Here is a 27,395-nt window from a genome sequence, read left to right as displayed (position 1 = left end):
ATAATTATGTGAACCCTAAGGACGTTGTCAAAAAGCTCTTCCTCTGCTCTCATTAGTTCTAATTTTCTCCATTGCTTATACCATGACCTTTTTACTTGGCATACTTGGAATTGAAAAGGCAGTCTTGGCTGGGTGCACTGGTTCATGCCTGTAACACCAGCACTCTGGGAGCCCAAAGAAAGAGGTGGATCATTTGAGGCCAGGAGTTTGAGACCAGCCTGGCCAACATAGTAAAGCCACATCTCTACTAAAAAAAAAAAAAAAAAAAAAAAACCAGCCCAGCATGGTGGTGGGTGCCTGTAATCCCAGCTACTGGGGAGGCTGAGGAATGAGGATCGCTCGAACCTAGGGGCAGAGGTTGCTGTGAGCCAAGTTCGAGCCACTGCACTCCAGCCTGGGTGACGGAGGGAGACTCTGTCTCAAAAAAACAAAAAAAAAGAAACAAAAAAAAAAAAAGAAAAGAAAGAAAAAGAAAAGGCAACCTTATACAAAAGTAGAGCATAGGGAAGCAGAAAGGAAAACCTAGTTGACAAAAGTCACCTGTTTTAGCCTCACTCCTCTAAGGAAGCCTAGAGATTCCTCCAAGCTCACCTTTATTTTTCACACGTCCTGGGTCCGAATCCCGCCATGCTCCGCCGTATTCTTGCCCTTTGCTCTGTTGTTGAAAGAGTCATGAGCAAGGCCTCTCTGTGGATGGTTCCAATGAGACACATGAACAAAGTCATCGTCAGTAAGCAGCCACGTGTCTGGAAGAGGAATGTAGACTCGTGGAGGAAGCATGAGCTCACTCGCCTGTGTGACCTTGGGCAAGTCTTTTCTCTTCTTCGAACCTGTTTTCCTATCTATGAAATGGAGAAAATAGGATTCTCCTTTCCACTTGCTGTAAGGATGGGAAAAGGATCATATAGCTGAAGAGTCTGAGAGGGCAATGTTAAGTCCTAGCACCTTGTAGATACTTAGCAAATATTTGGTGAATTTGAGTCTGAGCCAGATGACAACTGTTTCATCCATTGCTATGTGCTGATGAAATGCAAATTGTCATTAATGTTGGTGAATGAGAAGCTTGATTAAGGAAGAAAGACTGTCACCCCCAAACATGATCCTGTTTGTGTGTCACAGATTCAGATAGATAATATGTGTATCACCAGCTCTGTTACTTTCTCCAGCATCACAGCTACTTTGTTTAATGTAGTTACAAAATGCCAACATAAATTATCCCAGCTACGTTTCTTTACCCTATTACCCATCTAGTGGTGAACAATATGATTTAGGCACATTTATTATAATATAAGAATAAAATAGGCAGTAATATATCTTGACCTTTCCAGGAATTGGAAAGAGGGTTGAGTCACTTTCCCCACAAATGATGCTTTATTGACAGAAAATGTAAGTTCATGATAAGTTCATAAACAGAATTGACATTTCCAGAAAAAAATTCTTATATATAATTAGGATCCAATTATCATCATTGTGATATTTTAAATATATTGCTGTCATTCTATTTTTATTTTCAAAATGTTCATCTACCTTATCCCAGAGTTATTCTTCTGATACTCCAGGATGCTATAATTTTATGAATCTATGTTTTACATCAAATTATTCTGCCAATTTTACTGATTTAAAAAACTGAAGGTTGGGCAGGGTGGCTCACACCTGTAATCCCAGCACTTTGGGAGGTCGAGGCAGGCAGATCACCTGAGGTCGGGAGTTCAAGACCAGCCTCACCAACATGGAGAAACCCCGTCTCTACTAGAAATACAAAATTAGCTGGGTGTGGTGGCTCATGCCTGTAATCCCAGCTACTTGGGAGTCTGAGGCAGGAGAATCGCTTGAACGTGGAAAGCAGAGCTTGCGGTAAGCCAAGATCGTGCCATTGCACTCTAGCCTGGGCGACAAGAGCGAAACTCTGTCTCAAGAAAAAAAAAAAAAAAAACCTGAGACTCAAAGGAGTCTAGCCTGAAGCCCACTGGAGCCTCTAACACAGGTCTGATGTCTGGGTTTTGCCCCCAGACATTCTGATTTAATTCATTTGCACTGGCTCCCAGGCATCAGGACTTTTAAAAGCTCACAGGTGATTATAACATGAGACGAAGTTCAAGAACTTTTGTACTAGCAGAACAGACTGGTTTAAATAAATCAAGTATAGTTATTTAGCCAATTGGAGACTTTCTGTCACCTTCCTGGCCTTTACATTTTAATTTACCTCCTATATCCCACCTATATACTCTTTTGAAAAGATTCTGCTAGGTCAAGATATCCAAAAAGAAAAAAAGAACAAGAGAAAGAAAAAAAAAAATAGAAGTCTGGATAATCTCCCAAGATGTTCTGTGTTGACTAATAAAAATCAGCCCTGCTCACATACACAAAAATGTAAACATTCATCTTAATGTGCTGGAAGAATTTGTTAGAAATTAAGTGAAACCCAATGACACTATAATAATATATAAAACCACTTATTTATATTCATAAATTTTAAATGATGACATGGAATTTCAGTTTCTATATGGGCATTTTATCCCATCCTTGCTCTAAGATAAATCTTAACTTGCTTTACATTTTCTCCCAAAGTGCAGTGTGAATTGTAGACAGAATCCTAGGGCCATGCGGAAGAGAGTCAAGGGGACTGGCGGTGCCGTGCAGGTGGGGATGCTTAACAGGAGTCAAGCACACTGGGAGGTGAAGCGGACCTGCTATTGAAGAGTCCTTTAATGACCTTGGAATTGTTTAAAACTAAGTGGGAATATTCTAGCAGTAAACTGCTCAAGACTGCCATGCTTCTCCTGAGTTTACAGATTTTTTTTTTTTTTGAGACGGAGTCTCGCTCTGTCGCCCAGGCTGGAGTGCAGTGGCCGGATTTCGGCTCACTGCAAGCTCCGCCTCCCGGGTTTACGCCATTCTCTCGCCTCACCCTCCCGAGTAGCTGGGACTGCAGGCGCCCGCCACCTCGCCCGGCTAATTTTTTGTATTTTTTTAGTAGAGACAGGGTTTCACCGTGTTAGCCAGGATGGTCTCGAGTTCCTGACCTCGTGATCCGCCCGTCTCGGCCTCCCAAAGTGCTGGGATTACAGGCTTGAGCCACCGCACCCGGCCACAGATATTATTAATAATAGAGTCTGGCAATGAATACACTGCAAACCAGATCCTTTGATTCAAAACCAAAAATCCACAAGGGGATGAGAATTTTCTAAAGCATGACGCCTGAAATGGTTTCCCAGAGGAAAGTGAGGAATTCACACTACAGAGTGACTTCACATCCGTTCCCCTACACGCCTCCCCACAGCTCTTCCCCAGTAACCCCTGGAGAAATGGAGACCAGGAGGCCAGGTCTCCTATGGACAGTGGTGAGAGTTCATTTTCCATTTTGCAAACTCATTTTGTTCGTGTCAGTTGCAATGCTCTGCCAAGTGGAGGATGGGAATTTCTAAATCAAAAACTAGTAACCTCAAACCACAACCAGCCTGTGTCAAACTTCAGAAACTACCACCAAACCAGAACGTATGGTAATAATACTACAATTGTAAGATACTGCCAGATTTGTCACGTTTAGAAAATTCATAGCACATTTTTGGCACGCAATCTATTCTGAATAATGGTGATAAAGATGAATATATATAAATGTATGTTTTTAACGTCCCTATTTATTTTATTGATGCACGACAGTAAGTTAGCTAAATCTCCGTCATCCATCTGTATGGTGCAGGTACAGATTAGATCCCTGCAAAGCCAATTGTTTAAGTATTTTTATCCAATTATGCTGAAAACCTTCAAAATTTATATAAAAACACTGCAGACTTTTTCACTGTCATGAGTTTGTGTGTGTGTGTGTGTGTGTGTGTGTGTGTGTGTGTGTGTGTGTACATGTATATGTTTTACCTACTCCAGCTGAGACACCTTATTTCATTGGAAAAAAATCCTGGAACGTTTTAAGATTTATGAAGTCAAAAGCCTCTCTGACAACTTGTGAGAGTTGTTTCGCTACTTGCATTGCTTCAATGTGAACTAATAACCCAAGGGAAGCTCAAACCTTCACTGGAATTTAAAGCTGGAGGCCTTCACCTCCAGGCCCCAGTATCTGAAAGAGTTGCTAGGAACCTTGACAGGAGATTAGGACCAGGACAGGGCTGGGAAATGATAAGGAAATCCATTGTGAGGAGGCTAGAGAGCAAACTCCTGGCTCAAGAACTGGCAGTGGGGGGAAAGCCAGGTGAAGGCAAGTTTCTGAAACGATGCCAGTGGTGGGGAGTGAAAAGAAGGTGAGGTTATTCAGCAACAGGTGAATCTTTCTCAGTAAGTTAAGTAGGGGCTGCTCTTATGAAAACCCAGCTATCTTTCCCCATATTTGCACGCAGGCTGGTAAACACAGCCTGTGCCAGTCATAGGGCAACCCTGTTGGCTCCGTGCAACTTTATTCTGCCCAGTGTCAGCCAGGCCTTGCTGCACTGCTTGCTGCACATAGGATCCTAGAGTCCTGGCCCTAATAGGTCACGTTGACACATCCCAGATTAGTGGACACCCAGTCTCCACTTGACAGAGAATTTCTAACTGTGTTCCACTGGGTCCCTGAAATGCCCAGCGTCTCTTTTATTGACCACCAGATGTTTCCCGGGCTCCATTAAGTAGCGTCCAAATATTCTGTGGTTTGTTCGGCCCCTAATTCAGTTCTCCTTCCCGCTCACCACTGTGCCGCTTTCATCATGGAAAAGATGATTCACTGAGTATTTCCATGGAGCAGTTAAGCAGCTCTTTTGTAGCTGATGCCATGCTAGTGAGCATCCTCAATCCATGCAACCTGGTGTGGGAAAAAGAACAGAGTTTTAGGCCTGGTTCAATGCTAACTCAACCACTTTCTAGCTGTGTGATGCTGAGAAAATGATTTCACCTTGCTGAGCCTCATTTTGCCCATCTTCAAAATGGGACTAATAAATAGACGGAAGTTTGAGGAGGAAAGCGATCATACATATAAATAGCAGTTAATGCTTGTTTCATCTTCCTCGCCCTGCCATACTCTTCTCATTTCCCTCCCCTGCACCTCTGCTCATTCTCTTTCTGTTTCATCTTTGCTCCAGAGAAAGAGGTAAACCTATACCTCCCCAAGGCAAACCACTTCACTTCTACCCTCCGTCCCTACCCTGCCCTTTCTCCTATCTTTCAACTCTCCCTTTTCACTAGCTTCTTATCCTAAGACCACAAATATGCTCAAGTTTCTTTCACCCTAAAAAGAAAAACCTTTCCTCAACCTTCTCCACAATCATGTCTTTCAAACTATCTCATCTTCAAAAGCTCATTTGTTCATTTTGCCCAAGGTAGCCTGAAACTCTACAAAGAGATGGTAAGAAGTGCATGTGTAATCTTGGGGAGTGAGGCCACTAGGGCACCCAGGGTGGCCCCTTTCATTCTGGCAAAACCCAACACTCTGCCAAGGCATGATACTAATATTCAGAAGACTTTCAGTATCATTTTATCCCTTGTCAAATGTTGAAAAAATCTCAAAAATTCTAACTTAGATTCCAAACGCTATTGTCCAACTTAAATTCCAGGGTTGTTTCATTCACCAGTTGTTTTTATTTGTTTGTTTGTTTGTTTTTGTTTTGAGACGGAGTTTCGCTTTTGTTGCCCAGGCTGGAGTGCAATGGAGCGATCTTGGCTCACCCCAACCTCTACCTCCGGGCTCAAGTGATTCTCCTGCCTCAGCCTCTTGAGTAGCTGAGATTACAGGCATGCGCCACCACGCCCAACTAATTTTGTATTTTTAGTAGAGATGGAGTTTCTCCATGTTGGTCAGGCTGGTCTCGAATTCCCAACCTCAGGTGATCCACCTGCCTCGGCCTCCCAAAGTGCTGGGATTACAGGTGCTAGCCACCGCGTTCGGCCTCATTCACCATTTTAATAAAAACTTTCTATATATACACCATTGAATTCACCCTTGTGTTTAGAACTCTGGATGCATAATCCTAATTCCTTGTAATTATCATCTGACTTCTCTTTCGCTTGTAGAGTGAACCAAGAGCTGGATAATGTACTATAAAAATACCTCAGTGAAAGGAAGGTGGTCCTTCACATTTCTTAAACTTACAGTCCTCTTATTAAAAAGCTGTATTCCTAATGGAGATGAAGACTTCAGTTCTGGGATCTTTTGGGTACTCATTTATGGCCAATCTTCTCCTGTTTTTTCAGCTTTCTCTGTCATTACCCTGGTACATAAACTCTTAACTAGAGACAAACTGTTTGACTTCTTGTTTGGCAGACATGACTTTGTAGCTTCCCACCTGCACATACTACACACCAAATATCACTGTCCCTCCTCTCTGCCTGTCAACACACTCTCCATCATTAAGGGCCAGGTCAAGTCCCACATCCCTCATGAAGTCGGCTGTGCCTGTTCACAACAGAAAATATGCCCTTTCTCCTCTGAACTTCTTTGGTGCGTCTAGCTGAGCCATCCAGTCATGCTGCCTTGTAACAAACAGCTCCTTTTTATCCTGTTGGCCTGTTTCATGATTTTACACAGTCTGTGCGTATTTTGTCTCCTAATTAGCCTGCAAGATGCTGGTGGACAGAGATCACATCTTCCTCCCACATTCTGCTATTCCTAACATAGCCCTTGACAAAGTCGGCACTTCATGTGGCCCTGCTTCTGTTCCCTCCCCAAGTAGCATCCCCACTCTACTGGAATTTCACCTTGTTTCTAACACCAAAAAATAGAAATAGTGCAAGTTGATATAATGAAAAAAGCATTGGGGGTTTCCAGAAAAGCCAATAGAATGGATCGTGCTTAACCCGGGGATAAGTGCCTCGGAACAGGCCCAAGTTATGAAGAAAAGAAATGGAGCAGAGGGTCTAGGAGAGGAGGGTCCATGCCTGTCTTTGCTTGCCGTCATTTCTCCCCCACCTACTGTAATGCCTGGCCCATGTAGGCGTGCAGTTAATGTCCATTGAATAAGTGAATGCCCAAATGCTGAAAGAAAAAGCAAATGCCATGTGGAGGTACCAGCTCGTGCAAAAGGAGCCAGCACGTTATGCTTGAGAAGCAGCAGACTTATTTTCCTGGGTGGAACCAAGAAATTACCTGCACAATGATGGAGAGGAAGAAAAAAAGAAAAATAATGAATGGCATCGAAGTGATTGCCAGGAGTTTCTTTTTAGCAGTGAGTTGCAAACATTCTATTATCTGTTCATTCATTTATTCCACAATTGAGCATCTACTACGTGCAAGGCACTATGCTAAGACCTGGGGATTCTATAGTGAGTGAAACACAGTCTCTGCCTTGAAGGATCCTGCAGCCTTTTCATCATGAACTCTAGTAAGTGGTGGCACATACTTATGACGCTGGTTATTGCGATTCTAACAGTATTTAATACAAGAGAACCATGTATCCCGCCTCAGTCATAGAGGGCTCCAGCAGAGAATAGAGACCTTGGTTAAAGTGAGCTCCAATATAAACTACTTCATAATGACAGATGATTTGAAGGCAGCAAGAAAGATTTAAACTTTAAGGAAGATCTTTCTACCTGGAAGGCTGCCTGGGATTTTTAGTATGGCCAAATGAGTAGCTGTGGAACAAGCCTGAGTTTATTTATGGGCCATGCAGAAGCCCAAGCTTGCCAGCCAAGACCCTTGGCTTTGGGTCTAAATAATGGGTTAAGAGGAAAAAAAATATTAAAAAGAAGATGTTCACACTGAATTTTTTTTTCTGGTCATCTAGATTAACTTGCTCTTTGACATGTTCCTAGAGCCGTGGTTGGCAAAGATTTTATTAGAAACCAAAAACAGAAATAATTTTTTTTTAATTTAGAGACAAATCTCTGAGGGTCAGATGACACAAAGCAAATGAATTTTAGAGCAGATGTGGAAATGAATGAGATCTTGGAGCAGTACTTCCAACAACAGTGTTTAATGAGTAGACATTGGTTGGTTTATTTCTGACATCTTATGAATTCTAAGATCGCTACCTATGACTAGAAGATTTGACCTTCATTTTTCATTTATCTTATTTTCTTTCATTTTCTCTTCTCTTTATTTCTTTTTCTCCAGGATGATGGCCTTCCAGAAAATGAACATCAGCTGTCAGTAGCTGGAAAGATAAAGAAGCATTTCAACACAGGCCCCAAGCCGAATAGCACAGCAGCTGGAGTTTCTGTCATAGCAGTAAGCATCTGAAATATCCACCTATAACTTTTTTAAAGCAACCCACCTAAGAGACAGGCATTACTCAGGAGATTCTCCAGCCAGAGACAGCAGAATGGGTCATTTCTTTAGACAGCTCAGCCACTTAATACACTAGAGGAGGTATGGGACTTATATGTATTACGTGTTTCTGCAGATCATTTCCCTCGGCGTCACATCATTATCCAACACCTCCAGGGTGTCTTGCAGTATATATTAATTTTATGATTTATTTATTTAAAACCGAAAACCTCCCCCCACTGGACTCTGTGCCAACGCAAACTTTTGACTCTAAGAAAAGAGTTCATAGTGTCCTTTTGCTAGAACCTAGAAAGGAAAGGCAAGCTGAGAGAGAAGACATTGCAGGGAGAGCTTGGAACACTATGGATCTTGATACTAGACCTAAATTAAAGTCAAAGCATAGCAGAAAGCTATGCAGTGAGATTTTCAGTGAAATTGAATTACTGTGAACACCCAACGAAGTCATAATGTCTTGCTCCTTAGAAATTTCTGTTCTGAAAGTTGAAAGTCTTTTAACATTTACTATTTTATTGATGCGGCTGCACAAGGCCTTTTTTTCTGTTCGATACATGCAGACATACAGTACATGCAATTTGATCACAGCTCTAGGCAAAGATTAAATTGGGCCGAGGAATAATGAAACCTCATATTTCCCGGTGTCATATTCTGGAGTAAATATATTCAAGTTCCAATTACTTGAGTTTTTAATAATTTCCTCTTTTTTTCAGAGTATGTAAATTTTAATAGCATATTCAATCTGAAAATCACTTGAGCTATTTTTCTTCTCCAAACAAAGAATTTAAGACACTGTGATGTGGACTTTTTCAAAAGTATTTATGCTATTAAACAGTACCTCTCACTCATGAGCAGTACTGAATATTTAACTTCTCTGGGTGCTTTTAGTTTCTTTCTTTTTTTTCTTTTTTGGTTGCGTGAGAGCTCTAAATAAAACTGAGGATAAACAAGTGATCTGTTTGATACCACCAGTCCCAGGTCTGGGTTACTAAATATTTGATATGAGGTTCCAGAATTTGCAAATGGTACAAATGCATGCATACACGCTCTCGTACTGTTTGCATTTCACGTTTCTCGATTGAACCCTTTCAATAGTGATTTACATGCGTGTGAGCAACTGGCACATGTGTAAAGTGACAAGGAATGCCCACTCTTCCAGATGTTCCTCAGTGCCGCTGAAGTTTTAAAATTTCAAGTTGTTCCTGCCCTCTATCTTTAATTCTTTCTAAGAAAATTCATTGTAGAGGTAAATTAGCCTCTACATCTTCCATAGATGGTCAGTGTTCTTTGTTCTGAGCTGATATTCAGTCAGTAATTTTTGAAAGCAACAATCTCATAGTGATTATCTACTAAACTAGACATTCTAGACTCTGTTTCCATTGTTTGTTCAAGATATAAGTCTATTCCAAACATTTGATTCCACAGTTTTCTTTTGGAATGGACTGCCAGCACGCTTGTCCATGAAAGAGACTGTTTTTCTCCTGCTAAGGGCTTATGGCTGCTAGAGAGAGTGCCTATTCCACCTCTGTCATTTTGATTTTGTTTTCTTTTTTCCCTGGTCTTTTATTTTAATCAGTCTTTGGTTAAGTTTGCCTTGGTTGCTCAATATGGGTTTGTTCACAGTATTCTAGGAGTCTTACAATGACTAAGGGCAGGAACGTCAGGGCAATTTTCCAATTGACAAACAGCACATATTTGAGGGAAAATCCTATTTTAATCAAAGTTGGATAAATTCTGAAGCCTTATCCATATGAATTCATTAAAACCTCATCTAGGTGGATCTTAAAACACTCGTTAGTATTTGAAGATCAAAGATCCACTATTTTTTTTTCCTAAATGTCATGATTGGACCACTTTGAATGCAATTTTGAATCCAAGTTTCTCAATTCATCACTAACATGGTTTCCATGGAAAATGCACAAACTGGTAATATACTTACAAATTGTAAAGTGGGCTGTGTAATGCTGAGTTATGCATTGGTTGCATGCTTGTTTAATCTTTACCATTGCAGAGGTTTTCGTCTTTTTAAAAATAATCATCAACTTAATTCAGATTCAAAATAATTGGCTGGTTTCAGAAAACTATATCTTAAAAAGTGCCTGTCAGATCTACAGCACAATTTATATGTTAACCATCAGCATTAATATTTCAAGCATAAAAGAGAATATCAATGTAGATTTCAGAGGTTGTTTTAAGAGAAACTGGTCTACCATACTATGTACATTTAGGCACCTTCTCCAGAATGCTTTTCTCTCATAAATATCTCTACCTTCTAGAAGAACTCAGCCAAGGTCAGTAGCCACAGGGTGGGGCTGGGAATTAGAAACTGGCTATTTTGGCCCCTTCATTTTGTTACTTTCAGAATAGCACTGGATATATCCAATTATATTGCATAACCATTTTTTCGTTCTTAAAATGCAAAGGCTATCAGGGGACTATCACAGGAAAAAGAAATCCTGGCATTAAATAATATTCCAAAGTATGACTGCCAAGAAAGACTATTCTGCTATGAAGCAAAATAAGTGGGAGGTAGAAGAAAATTTTTTTTATAAATGATGCATTCTATAAAGACTATTTGATAATTTAATAATTTAATATAACGATTAATTTGCTCACATCATTAAAAGTTCAGGAATTGATATAATACAGTGATGAATTCTATTTGATAGATTTACAAAAACTGATTTCAGCATAAATTTCATTCAAACAGAATTTTCCTGGGTATATATGCTCTCCCCAGAGGCTACAAAATAATGTATTTTAAACTGCCTTTACCGTGGGACTAATATTTTAGAATTACCTACACCCTTTAGAATTTTTAAAAAATTATTATTTAGGATGTAGTGTTAGTTTGTGGTTTGGTGGCGGGGGCGGGGAACCAACAATTAAATAATTGATTTTTAACTAGTACTTCTCATTTCTTAGTTAGAAACCTAATTACCTGCTGGAGATCACTAATGCTCATAAGAGAATCTATGACACTTTTTTCTTTCTTAGAATGACAAAAGAAAAAGAAAAAAGCATACTGTCATAACTGGCAGCCTCTCTCACAGGTGTAATTTATCATATGAGCATAGTTTAACATGTACTCATGTTCTGAACTGTAGTGTTTTTTGTTCTGGTTGTCATTTTTTTCTTCTGCTTCACACTCCCTACATTATTGAGACCAAAGAAAGGACAAATGATAACTTTATGTTAAGGTTGCAAGAGGGCCTCGAGTTGGTTAGGACAGTAATTACTAGCTGGAGGTTCACTGGGATCACACACCCTCCTGAAGGAGGAAAGGTGCTCTGACGTTAGGTCAAGCCATGGGATTAGGTGGAAGCTATTGCATTCCTTACAACTGCAGCATTCTGTGCCTCTCAGAGACTCCATTGTCCCTCTGCTGCCTTTCTCAGTAGTTGGGGGATTTAAAAAAAGAGAGAGAGAGAGAGAAAGGGAAACAAAAGGTTATTAAAATGCAATTTATAGACATAAAATGAATTAGAGATGACATTTTAATGGTGAACTTTTTGAGAGCTGAGGGAAGAGACAGAGGCATTATTGGATTTGCTCAGCTTGATGAAGAACCGATGACTAAGATGTCAGTTCCAATTTATTTTTCCTCATTTAACACTGTTTATTATTTTAACCAATAATTTTCCTAATGCTTTAAAGTTCTTCTTTTGCATTTTGCTCATGCAAATGAGCATTTCAGTCTAATTGAACAAATTCATACTAATCAGCGTGCATATAATTGTGACACTGGGAAGCTTAGTTCTAAAATGAGACCTGTTATATGACACTTTGCCTGTAGATGGCAATAGAAAGCTAATTACTAAGTAGCTGTCTGTGGCCAAGCATACACCTTCATCTTCCTGAAAGCAAGTATACTCAATTTTTTTCTTAATAAAAGGAAACATACATTTTTTAAAAGATTAAAACCTCACATTGCATTTTATGAACACTTGGATAGCCTAGTTTATAATCAGAACACCAAATCCTCCAAGCAGTTTTTAGTTTAAATGCCTGGTGCCCTGGCATGTTTTTGAAATACCTTTGTGAATTCAGAAGTAGAAACTATCGTCAGCATCACACCAGTAATGCACTTGAAAGAACACGTAAGCCTCTCTCTGAAGAAAGGTGTCCAAGTCACATCCTCTCGCGGGCAGAATGGGGAAGCGGGCACGCAGCATGTTTAGTGTTCTTCAGGTTTGGGGGATTGAATCTTTTATTCCCGGGTAGCCAAAAGCTAACATCTTATTCCAGGATGAACAACTTTGAGAACTTCTCCTGTCTTCTATTTATTGTACTTTGTGTTAATCATAAGCACTTAACTGTACATATGCATTTTTAATATACAGTGAAAACTATTTTTTGTTTTACTTCATTTTCCATATTTTCACAGAGAAAATTTATTGACTGTTTTATACTCTATCTTTTTAGTTTAGAAATGTAATTAAGATTCACCTTTAATTAGATCATATACCTTTTATAAAAAGGAAAAAAAAGATTCACCTTTAAGACTAGCTCTGCTTTTGAAGATTAACTCAGAAATGTAAATTGCTGTAATTAATGAGGCTTCAAAACTTGATTCTTTTCCTCTTTCATTTCATAGTTATGAAGCCCTCAAATTTAAGCCTTATGCGGTAATACTCTATGGGGTCCAATCTGCTTTCTCTTAAGTGGTGAATGCTGATTTCAGTACTTTATTGAATTGTGAAGCATTTTCTATTCTATGGCATATGAAGAGGTGTTTGTATCTTTTGAAATTGAGAGGATGTGATTAAAATGGTCATTCAAAAACTTGTTTGATAAACTAGATCTATTTGAGCAAATTGGCCTCCAAAATATTCATGAGGGATTAGTGTCATTTCCTGCCTTTTTGTTTTCAGTATGCAGACTTAGGATATTAGCTAGTTACCCTGCAGAAGAGGCATCGTAACTATATATACATATAGAATCAATGAAGAACAGCTTGGTCTGGAGTCTTAATTCTTTAGCACAATGTTGATCCACTGAGTTGCCCCGTTTCTCTCTGCTCAGCTGGACCACGGGTTTACCATCAAGAGATCAGGGTCTTTGGACTACTACCAGCAACCAGGAATGTATTGGATAAGGTATGAGATGGTGCAGCTCAACAGTCAGTGTTTCCATGGCAACGTGCTGGCAGTCTCCATTAACCAGTTCCTTCGGTGGATAAACATGCTTTTGATTTGTTATCCAGTCCATATGCTGCTTTATCGGTTTCATTTTAATCTTGATTGAGATGCCACACCCCCTCATTCCTTTTTTTCACCCATTATTCACACTGACATTTGCCAGCTTTCTTTCCATTGCACATGCTCAGTATCAATTTTCCTTATGGTTAAAAGGACAGTATATTTAGTGCTAATGCCAAAGCATTTTCCTGATGTTGCTAATTAAAACAATGATTTCCAGTGCTCTTCTGTCCCTTAACAAATGGAAGAACAATAGCACGCTAGTGTGTGTTCTATAGAAGTATATACTGTCATTTTAAAGTCATCAAGTCCAACCTTGACCTGATTAGATGGATAACAATGCATTTACACTTTAGTAGTAGAAGCGCCTCAAAGTACAATGGGCTATAGAATGCATTGTGTGTGTTGGTAAGCTTGTGTTTTCAAATTCTCCACCTTTTGTTTTGTTTTGTTTTATTGTTCCCTCTTCCCCTGGAAATCCCTCTATGTATTAGCTATTGCATGAATTTATTTTTCAATATTTTGTAACTGTCAGATTATTTAGCCGGCTTATCTGCTCAAGCAAAAGGGATTATGGGAGGTATCGATTTTTTAAAAACTGGGTTAAGAATTCTATCCAATCGCTTTCTATTCCAGTCAACTGCCCTGGCATTTCCTTCAAGGGGCATTGTTTATGTCTCTTTAAGTTATCCACAAGCAGGATGGTTTTTGATGGTTTGAGAAATGAACTCTGAGAAATCCTAGGGAGCTTGTTTTCTCCATCTTAATGTTTCTGAAATGATCTCCAGGTAACGCTCCACATCTTAGTGTTTGAAAAAAAAAATCCATTGGTTTTGACATTTGTTTTCTCCAAACTATGGAGCCTATCTGTAGTAAGAGAGTAGCTGTCTGATATTGTTTCATGGTTAGACTGCAAAGTTTAACCAAAAAAAAAAAATATATGTATGTGTATATATGCATATATAATGTATATGTGTGTATATATATTATATATATATGATTTTAGCCCCAGTTGTTACTCCTGGTTATTTTTCTATAATCAGACACTCAAAACATAGTACACAGGAAAGCAGAAAGGGGCATACCTTGACAAATGATTCAGATATACTAAAATCATGATCATTTCCAAATCTGTTTAAAGCAAGAAAACACCCAAAGCTCAATAAAATTTTCTAAGGTCATTTTTGACATAGAGGGCTATTTGTGTCTTCTCCGTTTATAATGCATGTAGGAGTTGCACATTCATTTATTTAGTTTACCTACATAATTGGCCTTATCGATGTAGAAAGAACTTAATTTTTGACTTTATTTTGGAGGGAGGAGGGTGAGTTCATCATAATCTGCCTTTGTGCAGACCCTTCTTTTTTGACTGTATCACAGAAGAGAATTCATCCATCTTTTACTTTTACCTGAAAGAATATATACTTCCAGAAGATTGCACCTATCAGGAATGCACATCTCTATAAATTGTCACAAACTGAGCATGCCCCGGTAGGCAGCACCCAGCTCAGGCACAGAACATTCCTAGCACCCTGGGGGCTCCCTTCAAGGAGGGTCACTTCACCTCAAGGGTAAACATTGACCCTAGAGTCTAGCCACATTAATTAGCTTTGGCTGGTTTTGTACTTTATATAAATTGAATCACACCATGCTCCATCCTTTTTAAATTATGTGTCTCTTAATGTTAGGAATATTAACCAGAGATCTAAGTGTAAAGTTAATATACAATTAAAACTAGGCATCAAGTATGTCTAATTATAGTTGTGCACATTTGTACTATAAAAATTACACATATAAAGTCACCTAATTTCAAAAACCTCTGGAAAATTAAATTACTAAATTTATGGGATTAAGGATGCGAACTAAACCCCAAGTAAACACAATAATTAATAAACATAGCCAAGTATAAAAAGGCCATTTAACTAAAATCCTAGTGATGGCTCCCATCAGCAGACAAAATGACACATCCCTGAATAATGGGCAGGAGCAGATGGGAGATAATCTCTTTTTTCTTGCACACATAAACTGCTCTGTTTTCCAGCTGGGGCAGTAACAACAATGTTTATAGTTAGTGCTGTACCGAACAGCGCACCCAGTATGTAAAGCTAAATTGGAGAAATGATGCTAAAAACTCATCGGCATATATGCTTAATTAGGAAGTTTTATAATGCCATTTAGCCCCAGAACGTACACGCTCTCCTTACTGATTGCAAGTGCTTGCCTTTTATCTCCGCAGAAGTGGGAGCATTTGTCTAACCATGGTGGCAGCCAACTTTCTAACATAAACAATCATTACAGGCGAGCATCCCCGCTCCCAATTGTTGTGTTTAAAGCGCTCATGGCTGTTTTTACTGCTCTAAGCAGAACACTTGGGAGTCACGCTTGCTTTTTGTAAAGCAGATCACATAAGGGCACAGGCTGGGAAAACCATCTCCTCAGGGTGCCCAGAATGGGTCTGTCCCTCTTAACTGGCTTTTTGGTGATTATAGACAAATAGTGGGGGTTGTTTTCCCCTTTCTCTCCATTCTCCAGCCTCATACCAGAGAGCTGCTTCCAAGGGAGCAGCATCCTTCACTTGACCCATGCGTCCAGGAGACTTTGCTCCTGTCACCCAGAGTCCAGGGGGGACGCTGCCCTGGGAATGAGCTCACTGGGATATTCCACACTCTCCTGAGAAGCCACCATTTCCCCCTGCTGCAGGCCACTGGAAAACATTTGCATCCCGTTACATTTTCCCCTTCCTGGAAATACATGCTTATTCAAAGGGGACGTGGTCACACACATTTCTACCTTCCCAAGTGAAGCTGTCACCATGGCAGGTGCTATGCCCTGTAACACACGGGGAAGATTCCTGCACCTTCAGCACACAGAACAGGGCAACAGCCAGAACCGGGTAACTCAATTCGATAAAACAAATATCAAAACAAGACATAAGCTAAACATGAGAAATAAGATAAAATGGGGAGGCGAGCTAGGACAAAAGGGTGGTTGAGTTCCCAGGCATGACGTAACTAAAATGTGCATATTGGATTCGAGCACCGTGCTGAAACAGTGAGTAATGAGGCAGAGCGGTGGCGGCCGCACGCCGTCTTTGCAAGGCTATTAAAAGCTGTCATGCTCGGTTGTTGAAAGGAATGGGGTCAGTTAAATGCATCTTGCTCCGCGCAGGTTTGAGAGAACTGTTCCCTTGGAAGCCAGGGAGGAACCCCCGTGCGGTGTGAGAAGGGATCTAGAGCCAGCCTCGGTCAGAAGCAGCCAAATGTACACAGCAAGTTGCAATGCATTGCAGGTTGCTCGGTGGCAAGCTGTCCTGGCTTTGCTCTGCAGAGTGAGAACGCAGTCCCCGCGGAGAGCCAGAGCATGGTTGGCAGGCAGGGCAGATGCTCCACCCACTCCGGAGGCTCCCTCTGTAACAGAAAGTTTGGGGGGGTTCAGTTTAATACATCGAAAAGTCCTAAGTTTGAACTTCAAAACCACTCAGACTGTGATTAGAGAGAAGTCTCAGGAAAGTAGTGAGGACTGGTCTTGCAGTTGTACCTTGATACCCGAGCATGAGCTATTAGGCCATAGTCTCAAAAAATAAGTGATACCTATGCCTGTAGTGGCATGAAGGTCACCAAGGGTCATTAGAAAGAACATGGGAATAGTGAAACATCCGCGTTACATTTCCCAACTCAAACAGGTTGCTCAATGAGGTTTTATTTTCTTTTGTTTTGTTTTCAGAGGCCCCTTAAGAGAGGATTCCAATGACATTTGTCTTTTTAAAATGTAGCTTACTTATTATTAAAAACGAGAAAATGCCATGGCATTCCAAGTCTTAATCATTGAGTGTAAATTGAAGAGAGATTTTAACATTTTCCTAAGATTCCTGATGATTCCAGATCGACTGAAAATTGTGTAGTATCATATTTATTCTGCCCTTGCCTCAGAACCTCTTTCCCTCATTTTGACATAAAAGTAAACATCTATGCTCTTTTCTTCATATTCATTCCTGCCATACTTTGTGAATGCTCCTTAGTGAGGTCATTGAGAGGAGAGAGGTTTTATGAGGTATAAATGCGCAAGAAATCATACATAAAGAACTTAGTTATAAGTATGACACACCTTTTATTAAGAAAGGGTGTGAGGCCGGGCGTGGTGGCTCAAGCCTGTAATCCCAGCACTTTGGGAGGCCGAGACAGGCGGATCACAAGGTCAGGAGATGGAGACCATCCTGGCTAACCTGGTGAAACCCCGTCTCTACTAAAAAATACAAAAAACCAGCCGAGCGAGGTGGTGGGCACCTGTAGTCCCAGCTACTTGGGAGGCTGAGGCAGGAGAATGGCGTAAACCCGGGAGGCGGAGCTTGCAGTGAGCTGAGATCCGGCCACTGCAGTGCAGCCTGGGCAACAGAGCGAGACTCCATCTCAAAAAAGAAAAAAAAAGAAAGGGTGTGAGTATTCATAGGCTGAAATAAACAATTTTCAAATATATGTCAGTCACATGACACTTTTAGAAATTAAAAAGTCTTGGAGGCTGGGTGTGGTGGCTCACACCTGTAATCTCAACACTTTGGGAGGCTGAGTCGGGTGGATCACCTAAGGTCAGGAGTTCAAGACTAGCCTGGCCAACATGGTGAAACCCCATCTCTACTAAAAATACAAAACATTAGCTGGGTGTGGTGGTGGGCACCTGTAATCCCAGCAACTCAGGAGGCTGAGGCAGGAGAATCATTTGGGCCAGGGAGGCAGAGATACAGTGAGCTGAGATCACACTACTGTACTCCAGCCTGGGCAACAAGAGCAAATCTCTGTCTCAAAAAAAAAAAAAGGAATGGAGATTGAGATTAAATTAACTTAATTAAAGATTGGCAGCCCAGTGTACAGAGAGAGTGTGGCTTTGGAGTCAAGAAGCCCTGGGTTTAGATCTCGTCCACCCCATTTCCTGCAGAGTAACCTTAGGCGAGTTACATTCTTCGTGTGATTTTCAATTTCCACACCTACACAAAGGAGAAGAGTGTTATCCACCTTCAAAATCTGTGGTGAGGATTAAATTAGCCTGCCTGTACAAAAGTGCTTTCACACACCCCAGCCCAAAGAAGAAACTCAAAAAAAAAAAAAAAAAAAAAAAAATTGATATCTGTTTCCCTGACTTTCAAGAGCAAATCACCCACTCCACAGATTTTCCTGAGAAAACTGATCTCTCTTCAGAGAGAGGCATTTGTTATTAAAGTAGAATCATGAACTTTTTTAATGCTCTGATGAGGGTAAAATGCTCAGTAATGTATATGTTATATTTCTTGTGAGTATTTATGGCATTATGTTTTATCTGAAGTAGCTATAGCCAAAAATTCTGATGAAGTATAAGTTTAAAATGTGATCCTCTAGGACAGGAATTGGCAAACCACGGCCAATGGGCCAAATCTAGCCCACTTCCTTTTTTTGTAAATAAAGTTTTATTGGAACACAGTCACACACATTCATTTGCAAACTGTCTATGGCTGCCTTTGCCCTACAGCAGCAGAGTTGAGTAGTTGAGTCAGAGAACCATGTGACTTGCACAACTTAAAATATTAACTATCTGGCCCTCTCCAGAAAAGTTTTCCAACACCCTTTCTAGGGGGAAAAATATGTCTAAATTAAAAGGCACCATCTGTACAAATGCAAATTCCACAAGAACAGGATTAGGGCTTATTAAAAACTGTATCTCCACTGCCTAGTAGATGTCTTCAATAAACATTTGTAAAATTAACAAATAAATGATTGAACTCTCCAAAGAAGGGACCATTTTTTCACTGATTTTCAGGATAGACATGTTTTTGAAGAATTTGGAATACATCAAAATTTGGGCAATCAAATCACATACGGGATGCTCTAGAATAACATCCCACTTTTAGCAATCCAGGACTAAGCTTTTTGGCAAGGTTAAAATGGTTTCTGCAATAAAAGGAACTACCCCTGACTCACCTGCTTTGTAGGCACTACATTTTCATAGATTTTTTTAAGGCAAACTGTGCTTTTGGTTGCTGTTTAGTTTACTCGTATGATGGAGAACAAACATGGCAACTCCACTGAGGTTGGGCTCCTATAAGAAAATCAGGGCTGTTGGGCAGAGGAAGCACACGAATTTTGTCCTGAGCTCAACCCCCACCAATTGGCTATAATTTTAACTGTCTGATAGGAGGCCATCAGAAACCCACTGCAGAGGTAGGCCACTTTAAGACTCTATTAAGAACCAGGTCAGCAGGAGAAGCCTATGTTTAAGATTAGTAGTGCAGAAGCATAAGGTCAGCTCTCCCAGGAAAAATGGGGAATAATATTTAAGATAATCATGCCAAGAAAGTAAGCAGCTTGGAAGGCTACTCAGTTGCATCCCACGAAGGCCTCCCTTTGCCATTTTAATGGTCGTCTTTAAGAAAAGCCATGCCATCGGCCGGGCGCGGTGGCTCAAGCCTGTAATCCCAGCACTTTGGGAGGCCGAGACGGGCGGATCACGAGGTCAGGAGATCGAGACCATCCTGGCTAACACGGTGAAACCCCGTCTCTACTAAAATACAAAAAACTAGCCGGGCGAGGTGGCGGGCGCCTGTAGTCCCAGCTACTCCGGAGGCTGAGGCAGGAGAATGGTGTAAACCCGGGAGGCGGAGCTTGCAGTGAGCTGAGATCCGGCCACTGCACCCCAGCCTGGGAGACAGAGCCAGACTCCGTCTCAAAAAAAAAAAAAAAAAGAAAAGCCATGCCATGTCTTCAGATACTGTGTCATTTCTGGCAAGACCTCAAAAGGATATGAAAGCAAAACAAAACAACTGCAATGAGCATGAGAGTAAGCCCAATAAAATGAGGAGGGTGGATATTTCAATCGATTTGTCAGTTTAATTTTACTAGCAAGCAAAACATTTCCAAACTGACAAGCAAATCGTAATGTAGTCCCCGCAGAGTGAGGGTAAGCAAAAGAAAGGGTTCCTGAGATTAATGTCCCAGCAGCTGCATCCCCAGTTCGGTCTCCTAGGCAGTATGAATAATGGATGGACTAAAAGGCAAAATGCACAATAATGTTCTTTTATTAATGAAATGAAGACTATATGTGATGGCTAGCAATAAATTAAGAAAAGCAAAAAAGGAAAAGCAGTCAACATTTGCCTCTGAAAAATGCAGTTACTTAAATCCAATAATTACTGCCATGACAGAAAACATTGCCTCACAATGAAAATGAGTACATCTCTTGTGAATCCTGCAAGTATTGCAGAACAGAAATATGTTTGGTCCATAGACTGTAAGGCCTATTGTTTGCTAAGAGAAAAACATAACCCATTAAGTAGATTGATGGTGATATTAAGCATATTCATAGAATTTCATAGGTGAAAGTTTCCCTAGGGATCATGCACAATAACCCCCCTTCAGTCTATGGACCTGGAAATTGGGGCTCGGTGTGGTTAGAAAACATGTCCAAGGTCATATAATTAGCGGAGCTAGGACAAAAAGCTAATTCTCTTGACTTCCACCTACTGCTGCTTCCAAGGGGATTAAACTTAAGCTACCAGACAAGACGAGCATTAGAGACGTGGGGTGACTCAAACTGGCAAAATCTAAGCTAATGCTTCAATTCATGTTCTTGATTATTCCTGACCTTCCTCCTCTATGCTATGTTTTTCCTTTAACATTACAGACATACCAGATGGGTTGTTCATATGTCTTTATACTGAGTTTCCAAATTTAATGTCAGAACAAAGGATTTAAGCTATCTGAGCACATGTGGAGGATACTGTTATTTCATTGTTACAAAATAGGCCACTGACCAAATTCAGTAGATGTATCCTTTATGGGAATAAATCTGATAATAGGCAAGCACTGTCTTTTATTTATGTATGCCTGGTGTTATGGCTGGCACCAACATGATGGGGAGAGATTTCCCTAAGATTTTCAGCTACCACGTGTGCAACCACCTGAGTTGCTGAGGTAGCTGGCATTATTTTACCATTCCTCTGTTTTCACACTTGATCTAGCATCTGCTAAGGGCTTTGTGATAAGCCAGGGCTTACAGTTCACGGTAGAAATATGCAGTGTTTCTTCTGGGTAGGACAGGTTTATATTAGTCCATTTCTCTATACCATTTTATTTAATCAACCATGTGTTCTCTCTTTACCAACTTCCCCCGGGCCATCATTATTCAGCTCTCACCCAGTACACAGCGTGGCAGTCTCTATCATGCACATATCTGAAGTAACTAGGTTAGAGCTGCGTCCTTGGTTACCACTGGTCAACTCCAGAATCTCAAGAGAGTTCTTGCTTACCTCTAACCTGTGATAATTAGCACCAAAATGTGATAATGCACTCTTCAGAGTCTCTTAGGATCTCTTAATGAAGTGGTAACTTACTAAAGAAACACTTGGGAATTCTACTGCAAGCCTATTCATGTAGGTTCCGACAAAGGTACAAACTATGAACAAAATAACTAATAAAATAATAAATCCATTAGGAACTCTAAAGTGTTCATGGAGCCTCAAGCCTATACCTGAGGACATCCTTAATTTACAAAAATAGGCATTAAGAAGAGACCCTATTTGCTTGATGTCTGGGGATTTTTTTGTGACTGATAAAGAGTAAAGCTAGCCACGCACACACAAACAAAATCAAGTTGACTCTTGAGGACTCCCCCCTGACCCCACCAACAAAAATAGTAAAGGTGCCTTTTAGAAGTGGTTGAAAGGGCTCAGAATCTGAAGCTGTGATGCAGGATTTCAGAGGAACAAATTATGTTTCAAATGCTTTTTTTCTTTTTCAGGGGCGGGGAAGACATTTTCAATTGGATTACATATTTTATGACAATACCCTGTAATATAGTAGCCTATAGTGCTATTTCCTTGGTAACTTCATCTGTCCCAAACTGCATATCTGGGCTATCAAATTCATTTGGAAAAGATGAACTGCACCTGTTTTAGAGTCAAGTTAATTCTGTGGCCACAAACTTCTAAACATTATACGTTACAGTGTTTAGTATGATAAGAAATTAGACCGCAATAAATGCTTGTTGGATGAGTGAATTCGTAAGAGAATTTTAACTTTATCTGACATAAGAATTTGGTCATATTTGAAACATAAATTATAGTCTTAAATATTGACTCTTAATACTTTTAACTTCTTACTCTTTTGTGTTAGGGTTGCTTTGACTTATATTTTTTGCTACTGTTATTATTCAGAAAGTATACAGTCCCCTAAAATAATGCTACATTAATTAAGAAGTATTTAATACACAGTTAATATGTGCGCCACAGTCTACTAATCATCTGGAAAATGCCAAGAAGTTTCAAATTCTCCCATAGAATAGTTGGCAAGGTATTTGGGGAATATGCAAAGAAAAAAAAATAGAATGTCAGTATGCAATTAATTCCCAAAAGTTTGGTCAAAACAATTCTTGCCTAAGGAGTTTAGAAAGAAAAAATATGGTACAGAAGGTAAAATTTGATCAAGTCTTCAAGAATAAATAAATTGGCAGGGCACAGTGGCTCACACCTGTAATCCCAGCACTTTGGGAGGCCAAGGCAGGTGGATCACCTGAGGTCAGGAGTTTGAGACCAGCCAGGCCAACATGGTGAAATCCCATCTCTACTGAAAATACAAAAATTAGCCGGGTGTGGTGGTGGGTGCCTGTAATACCAGCTACTTGGGAGACTGAGGCAGGAGAATCACTTGAACCCAGGAGGCGGCGGTTGCAGTGAGCCAAGATTGTGCCACTGCATTCCAGCCTGGGCAACAAGAGTGAGACTCCGTTTAAAAAAAAAAAAAAAAAAAAAAAAAGAATAAATAAATTTGAGTGAGCAGAGAGAGGAAGAGAGGTAATTTCATGTTGGCAAGTACCTTGAACCAAGAGGTAGATGTGAGAATGATTAAAGCACATTCAGAGATGTATCAGTTTGGACTGTTTTTATGGCAAGTGAAGAAAACCAAAACCAAACTGATTTAAGCAAAAAAGGAAATGTATTCTTTTACATAACCTGAGAGGTTCACAGGTTGAGTCTGACTTCAGTGATGGATGGATCCAGCACTCAGTTAATGCTTGGTTTCTTGACATCTCCAGCCCTGCCCCCCTGTGTTGGCTTTAGTTTTGGACTTCACATGGTACCCAGGATGGGAGAAGCAGCTCCAGGCCTGCCAGTCTCTCAAAATTGGGGTTCATTATAAATGTGAAGTTCCAGCAAAAGTCTTACCATGTCCTATTGACGGAGTTGGGTGCCCATCTTGGGCCATTCATGGATATTGGGGAATGCAGTAAATTCAGGCTTACTCCTGAGTCACAAGCCCACACCAACCCTACTCCCAGAGATAGGAGTAGGGTCAACTTCATTGGAATCATGGAATGTGGGAGTGAGGAGGTATCCAAAGAGAAATTAAAGTATAGTTAACCATAGGCAGAGTAAACAGATGCTGTGCTTGAAAATCAAGTGTCCACTAAAGGAAGACAATGACTCTACTTATGCCATAGGATCATTTTGAGTAATAATAGGTACTACACCCTGGAAGTTTTTATTGGAAGCACATGGCAAAGGCTGGGCCAAGGAAAGAAATTGGGCTTTATGAGGAGCTGTAAATAAATTAATTGGACCTTGTAGAAATTGACCTGACAGCTGTGTGCAGAATGGACCAGAAGGTGGGTGCTCCAGAGAGAAGCAGATCACCTCTGTTGTATTTTCTCATATTTCAAAAGCCACAAAGTTTTTGAAGAAAGAGAAACAGATTGCCTTCATTGTTTCCCATCTTTCAAATGACACAAAGTTCATAGAGTGTCTACTGTGTGCTGTGAACTGTGGAAAACACAGAGACGATATCCAAGGCTTGACCTTGGTTCTCCAAAGAGTCTACAATGTGGTAGGGAAAACAGTTAATTAGGGTCAATTATGGTGCAGGCAGGATGAACAATAATGGTACTAGATTGTCATGGAAATAGAGAAGAAAGAAGTTCCTAAAATACTTTCTCTAAGCAGAGTGGGTGGGGGCCGAGAAGGAAAGACCTGTGGGCAGTGATGCCCTCTAGAACATCTCTGAGAGCAAGTCAGTTGGGAGTCCTCAGTACTGGTTTGAGAATATTATGAGGACCTGAGGGGTAGAAAACTGCACCTCTGTCATCAGACTCAGGTCTCCTTAGGAGTTTACGAGCATCAAAATTCAGAATGTGTTCACGGGATTGTCCACATGGTGGATCCTGTCTGCTTCTACAAAGAGAAGTTTCTCTGATCATCAGTGTGGAGAAGCCACTGTCTTTTGGCCTTTGATACTACCTGTGGCCAGTGTCTTTCCCTAGCTCATGCTGGCTGGGAACAGAGAAGGGATGAGCTTCTGGGAGTGCAGTGACTTTAATTTATCACTTCAATAAACTTCAGAGTAAATGGGAAGACACTGCTTGGGCTTTGCACAGGAGAAGATTGAGTTCTGTTCCTAGTTAGCAATGCATATGGGCAAGTCTCTCCACATGCCTAGGCCTCAGCTTCCCTGCCTGTAAAGACAGAGCATTGGACAAAAATGCTTTATAAACCCTCATTCAACTCTAAGAGTCTGCAAATCCAATAGAGACAACCTTGAACCACTTATTCCATGACACATGCCCATGACCATGATAAATTTCCAAGAATAAGTGTCATGAGCATCCTGGGGATCCATGCACCTGAAAGCTCAGGAGCCTTTGTGCATGAGGCCTTATCTACAAAGGTGAACATTTAGAAAGCTACTGACTAGGGAAATCTGTAGGAGTGGCCAGAACTGACTGCTTCAACAGGGACAGGGGAAGGGCTTTCTAGGCAGGACAAGAAGGGAATATGATTGTGCTTATAAGGATTTGCAGAAATGAAGGTGAAAATGAGGGTGAGGGAACCATCCAAGCATGGGCTCAACATTAAGTGCCACCGGCTTCTGCATAAACTGAATTACAGTATTTGTGGAGAATGGTGTATTTCAGTGGCTGCAGCTAAGAGTGTGAAGTATTGAGTGGATAATGGGGAAATGAAGTAAATATCGAGAGGGCGCCAGTGAAACTAAAGGAAGGAGGGAAAGTACTGAGTTAAGTTCTAACGTGGGCTTTGTGCACATTGCTTTTCTATAACCTGCAGTTATTTGATTTTAAAACAATGTCTTACATCAAGTTGTAAAGAAAAGAACACCTTACATTTCTGGGAGTCTTGGCTGTTTAGAAAGCATTTGCACACCCATTTATACCTATAGCAACTCTATGACAGTGGAAAGGTGCTCCTTATTTAAAAGATGAGAAACCCGGGTGAATGGTCAGCAATGAACAGAGTGGGACGCAAAATCCCTGACGCAAAATCCCTGACAGAGTGGGACGCAAAACCCCGATGTGCTTTTCTTCCCCACATCTGACTGCCTCTGTTCACAAGTCAGAATATTCCGATGCAAATGACTTTTTTCTTTCTCAAGGAGGTAGAAATAGAAAGATTTCTTATGACCAAGAGGTGTTTATATTACTCTTGGATTAACTACAAAATGCTTTTTATGTAAGGCAGACTAAATAGACGTCTGTTTTTTTTACAAACATTCAACTCTACACAAAGAGAACATTTCAGTTTGCTTTGAAAGCAAAATACCATGTGTTGTAACTTTACAATGTTTTAAATAAAGTTAGGAATTTGGGTTTATGACACTGAAAATATCATAAACTCAATAGGTATAAGACTAACAACTATATGAGCATCCTTAAAAATTCAACAAGTAGAATCAAAGGTAGACGTTTCAACAGACCTGTTACTGAATCATTGTATTAACAATCTAGTGAGACAAGAAGTGAATTATTGAAGTTTATCTTCCTCATTGGTTTGTAACACTGTTCATTCAGTGGGTGGATAGTTTCTAAAGTAGAGCAGTTCAGCCTAACGAAGCTGTTTACTGTACTGGTTCTACACACTGCCTCTCTTTATCTCTTTATTACTTCGTTTTGGAACTTTGATTGGCCTATTTTAGATCTAAGATTGTCCTAATGCTATACTGCAGTTGTATGAGGGGCTTAGTTTTCGCTTTGTTCTCAGAACCAGGCTGGCTATAAAATTATCTCTGTTCTTTGGGAGCTAACAGTAAATTTTCAAGAGGAAAAATGGTGGCGTATATCCCCATAGAGGAAAAGTAATCTCTTAAAAGCAGAATAACCTCCAGGCTACATCCTTTTAAAGAGGGATTTTCAAACAAGAACGCCTTCAACTTTTATATGCGTTCTATATTTTTCTTCAGACCTCATACCTACTCTTCTGCTTTCTGTGTGAGGTTTCTCTGTAATGACCCCATTTTCCCCCGCACCCACTAAATCTGTGACGAAGTCATGCCGTCCCCCATTCTGATGTCATGGTAACTTCCAGAGCTACAGGCAGATAGCACATCTGGGGACTCCTCGGAGGTCTCCTCAGGAAATTGAGGCACAGAGACTGGGAGTTGGAATACCTACAAAACTGAATCTCAGTTTCATAAATTACCACATACTACGATGAAAATGAACTTTGTAAAGTGAAATCCGTGGGAAGGTTTCCACTTGGTTTAATTGCATTCAAAGCAGTGTTCAATTTCAGGCATTGGTTTCATTAAAATTAAACCAATCCTTCCCAGAAATTCATCCACACTCCCTCATCAACAGATAATAAGATCATTTAGAGTGAGGAGGTGCTAAAAGAACAGGATGAGCCGTGGCTCCATTTCCATGTCTGACTGACAACTTCATCACCTTTCATCTGTATTATGCAGCTACCCGAGCTGCATGTTAATTGAAGTTGCCCAAGGGGGATTTTTACACACAGGACTCAGGCACCCCTTTTCAGAGAAGATGGGGGTGTCCTCTGGCTAGCCTAGGAGCCACCAAGGGTAAATAAATGTGGAGCTAGCAAAAGTCTGGGGAGGGGTGGGGAAGGGTAAACCCAGTACACCATCCATCCTGCCTGTGCCTGCAGATGTCATGACCAGGTCCCTTAAAGACCTGGATTTGTGGGGAGCAGAGGGCTCCCTGAGAGTGGTGACTGTCAACAAAAAGTG

At 40.5% G+C, this 27,395-nt stretch overlaps 1 protein-coding gene across 4 annotated transcripts in view; it reads left to right on the top strand.

The window, feature by feature from the left end:
* Positions 1-27,395, top strand: part of DCLK1 (doublecortin like kinase 1) — a 366,905-nt gene that overhangs the window by 333,670 nt on the left and 5,840 nt on the right. For 2 of the 4 annotated variants that reach the window (XM_017854150.1, XM_017854152.1), the window contains 2 exons: positions 8,033-8,146; positions 13,226-13,299. In XM_017854150.1, the coding sequence (XP_017709639.1) occupies positions 8,033-8,146; positions 13,226-13,299 (188 nt within the window). The remainder of the gene's footprint in view (positions 1-8,032; positions 8,147-13,225; positions 13,300-27,395) is intronic. The other 2 variants (XM_017854149.1, XM_017854151.1) reach the window with 1 other exon arrangement.

This window comes from Rhinopithecus bieti, unplaced genomic scaffold (assembly GCF_001698545.2).
Source record: "Rhinopithecus bieti isolate Rb0 unplaced genomic scaffold, ASM169854v2 scaffold_35538, whole genome shotgun sequence".
Taxonomy (NCBI): Eukaryota; Metazoa; Chordata; class Mammalia; order Primates; family Cercopithecidae; genus Rhinopithecus; species Rhinopithecus bieti.
This window is presented reverse-complemented; position numbering and strand designations above follow the sequence as displayed.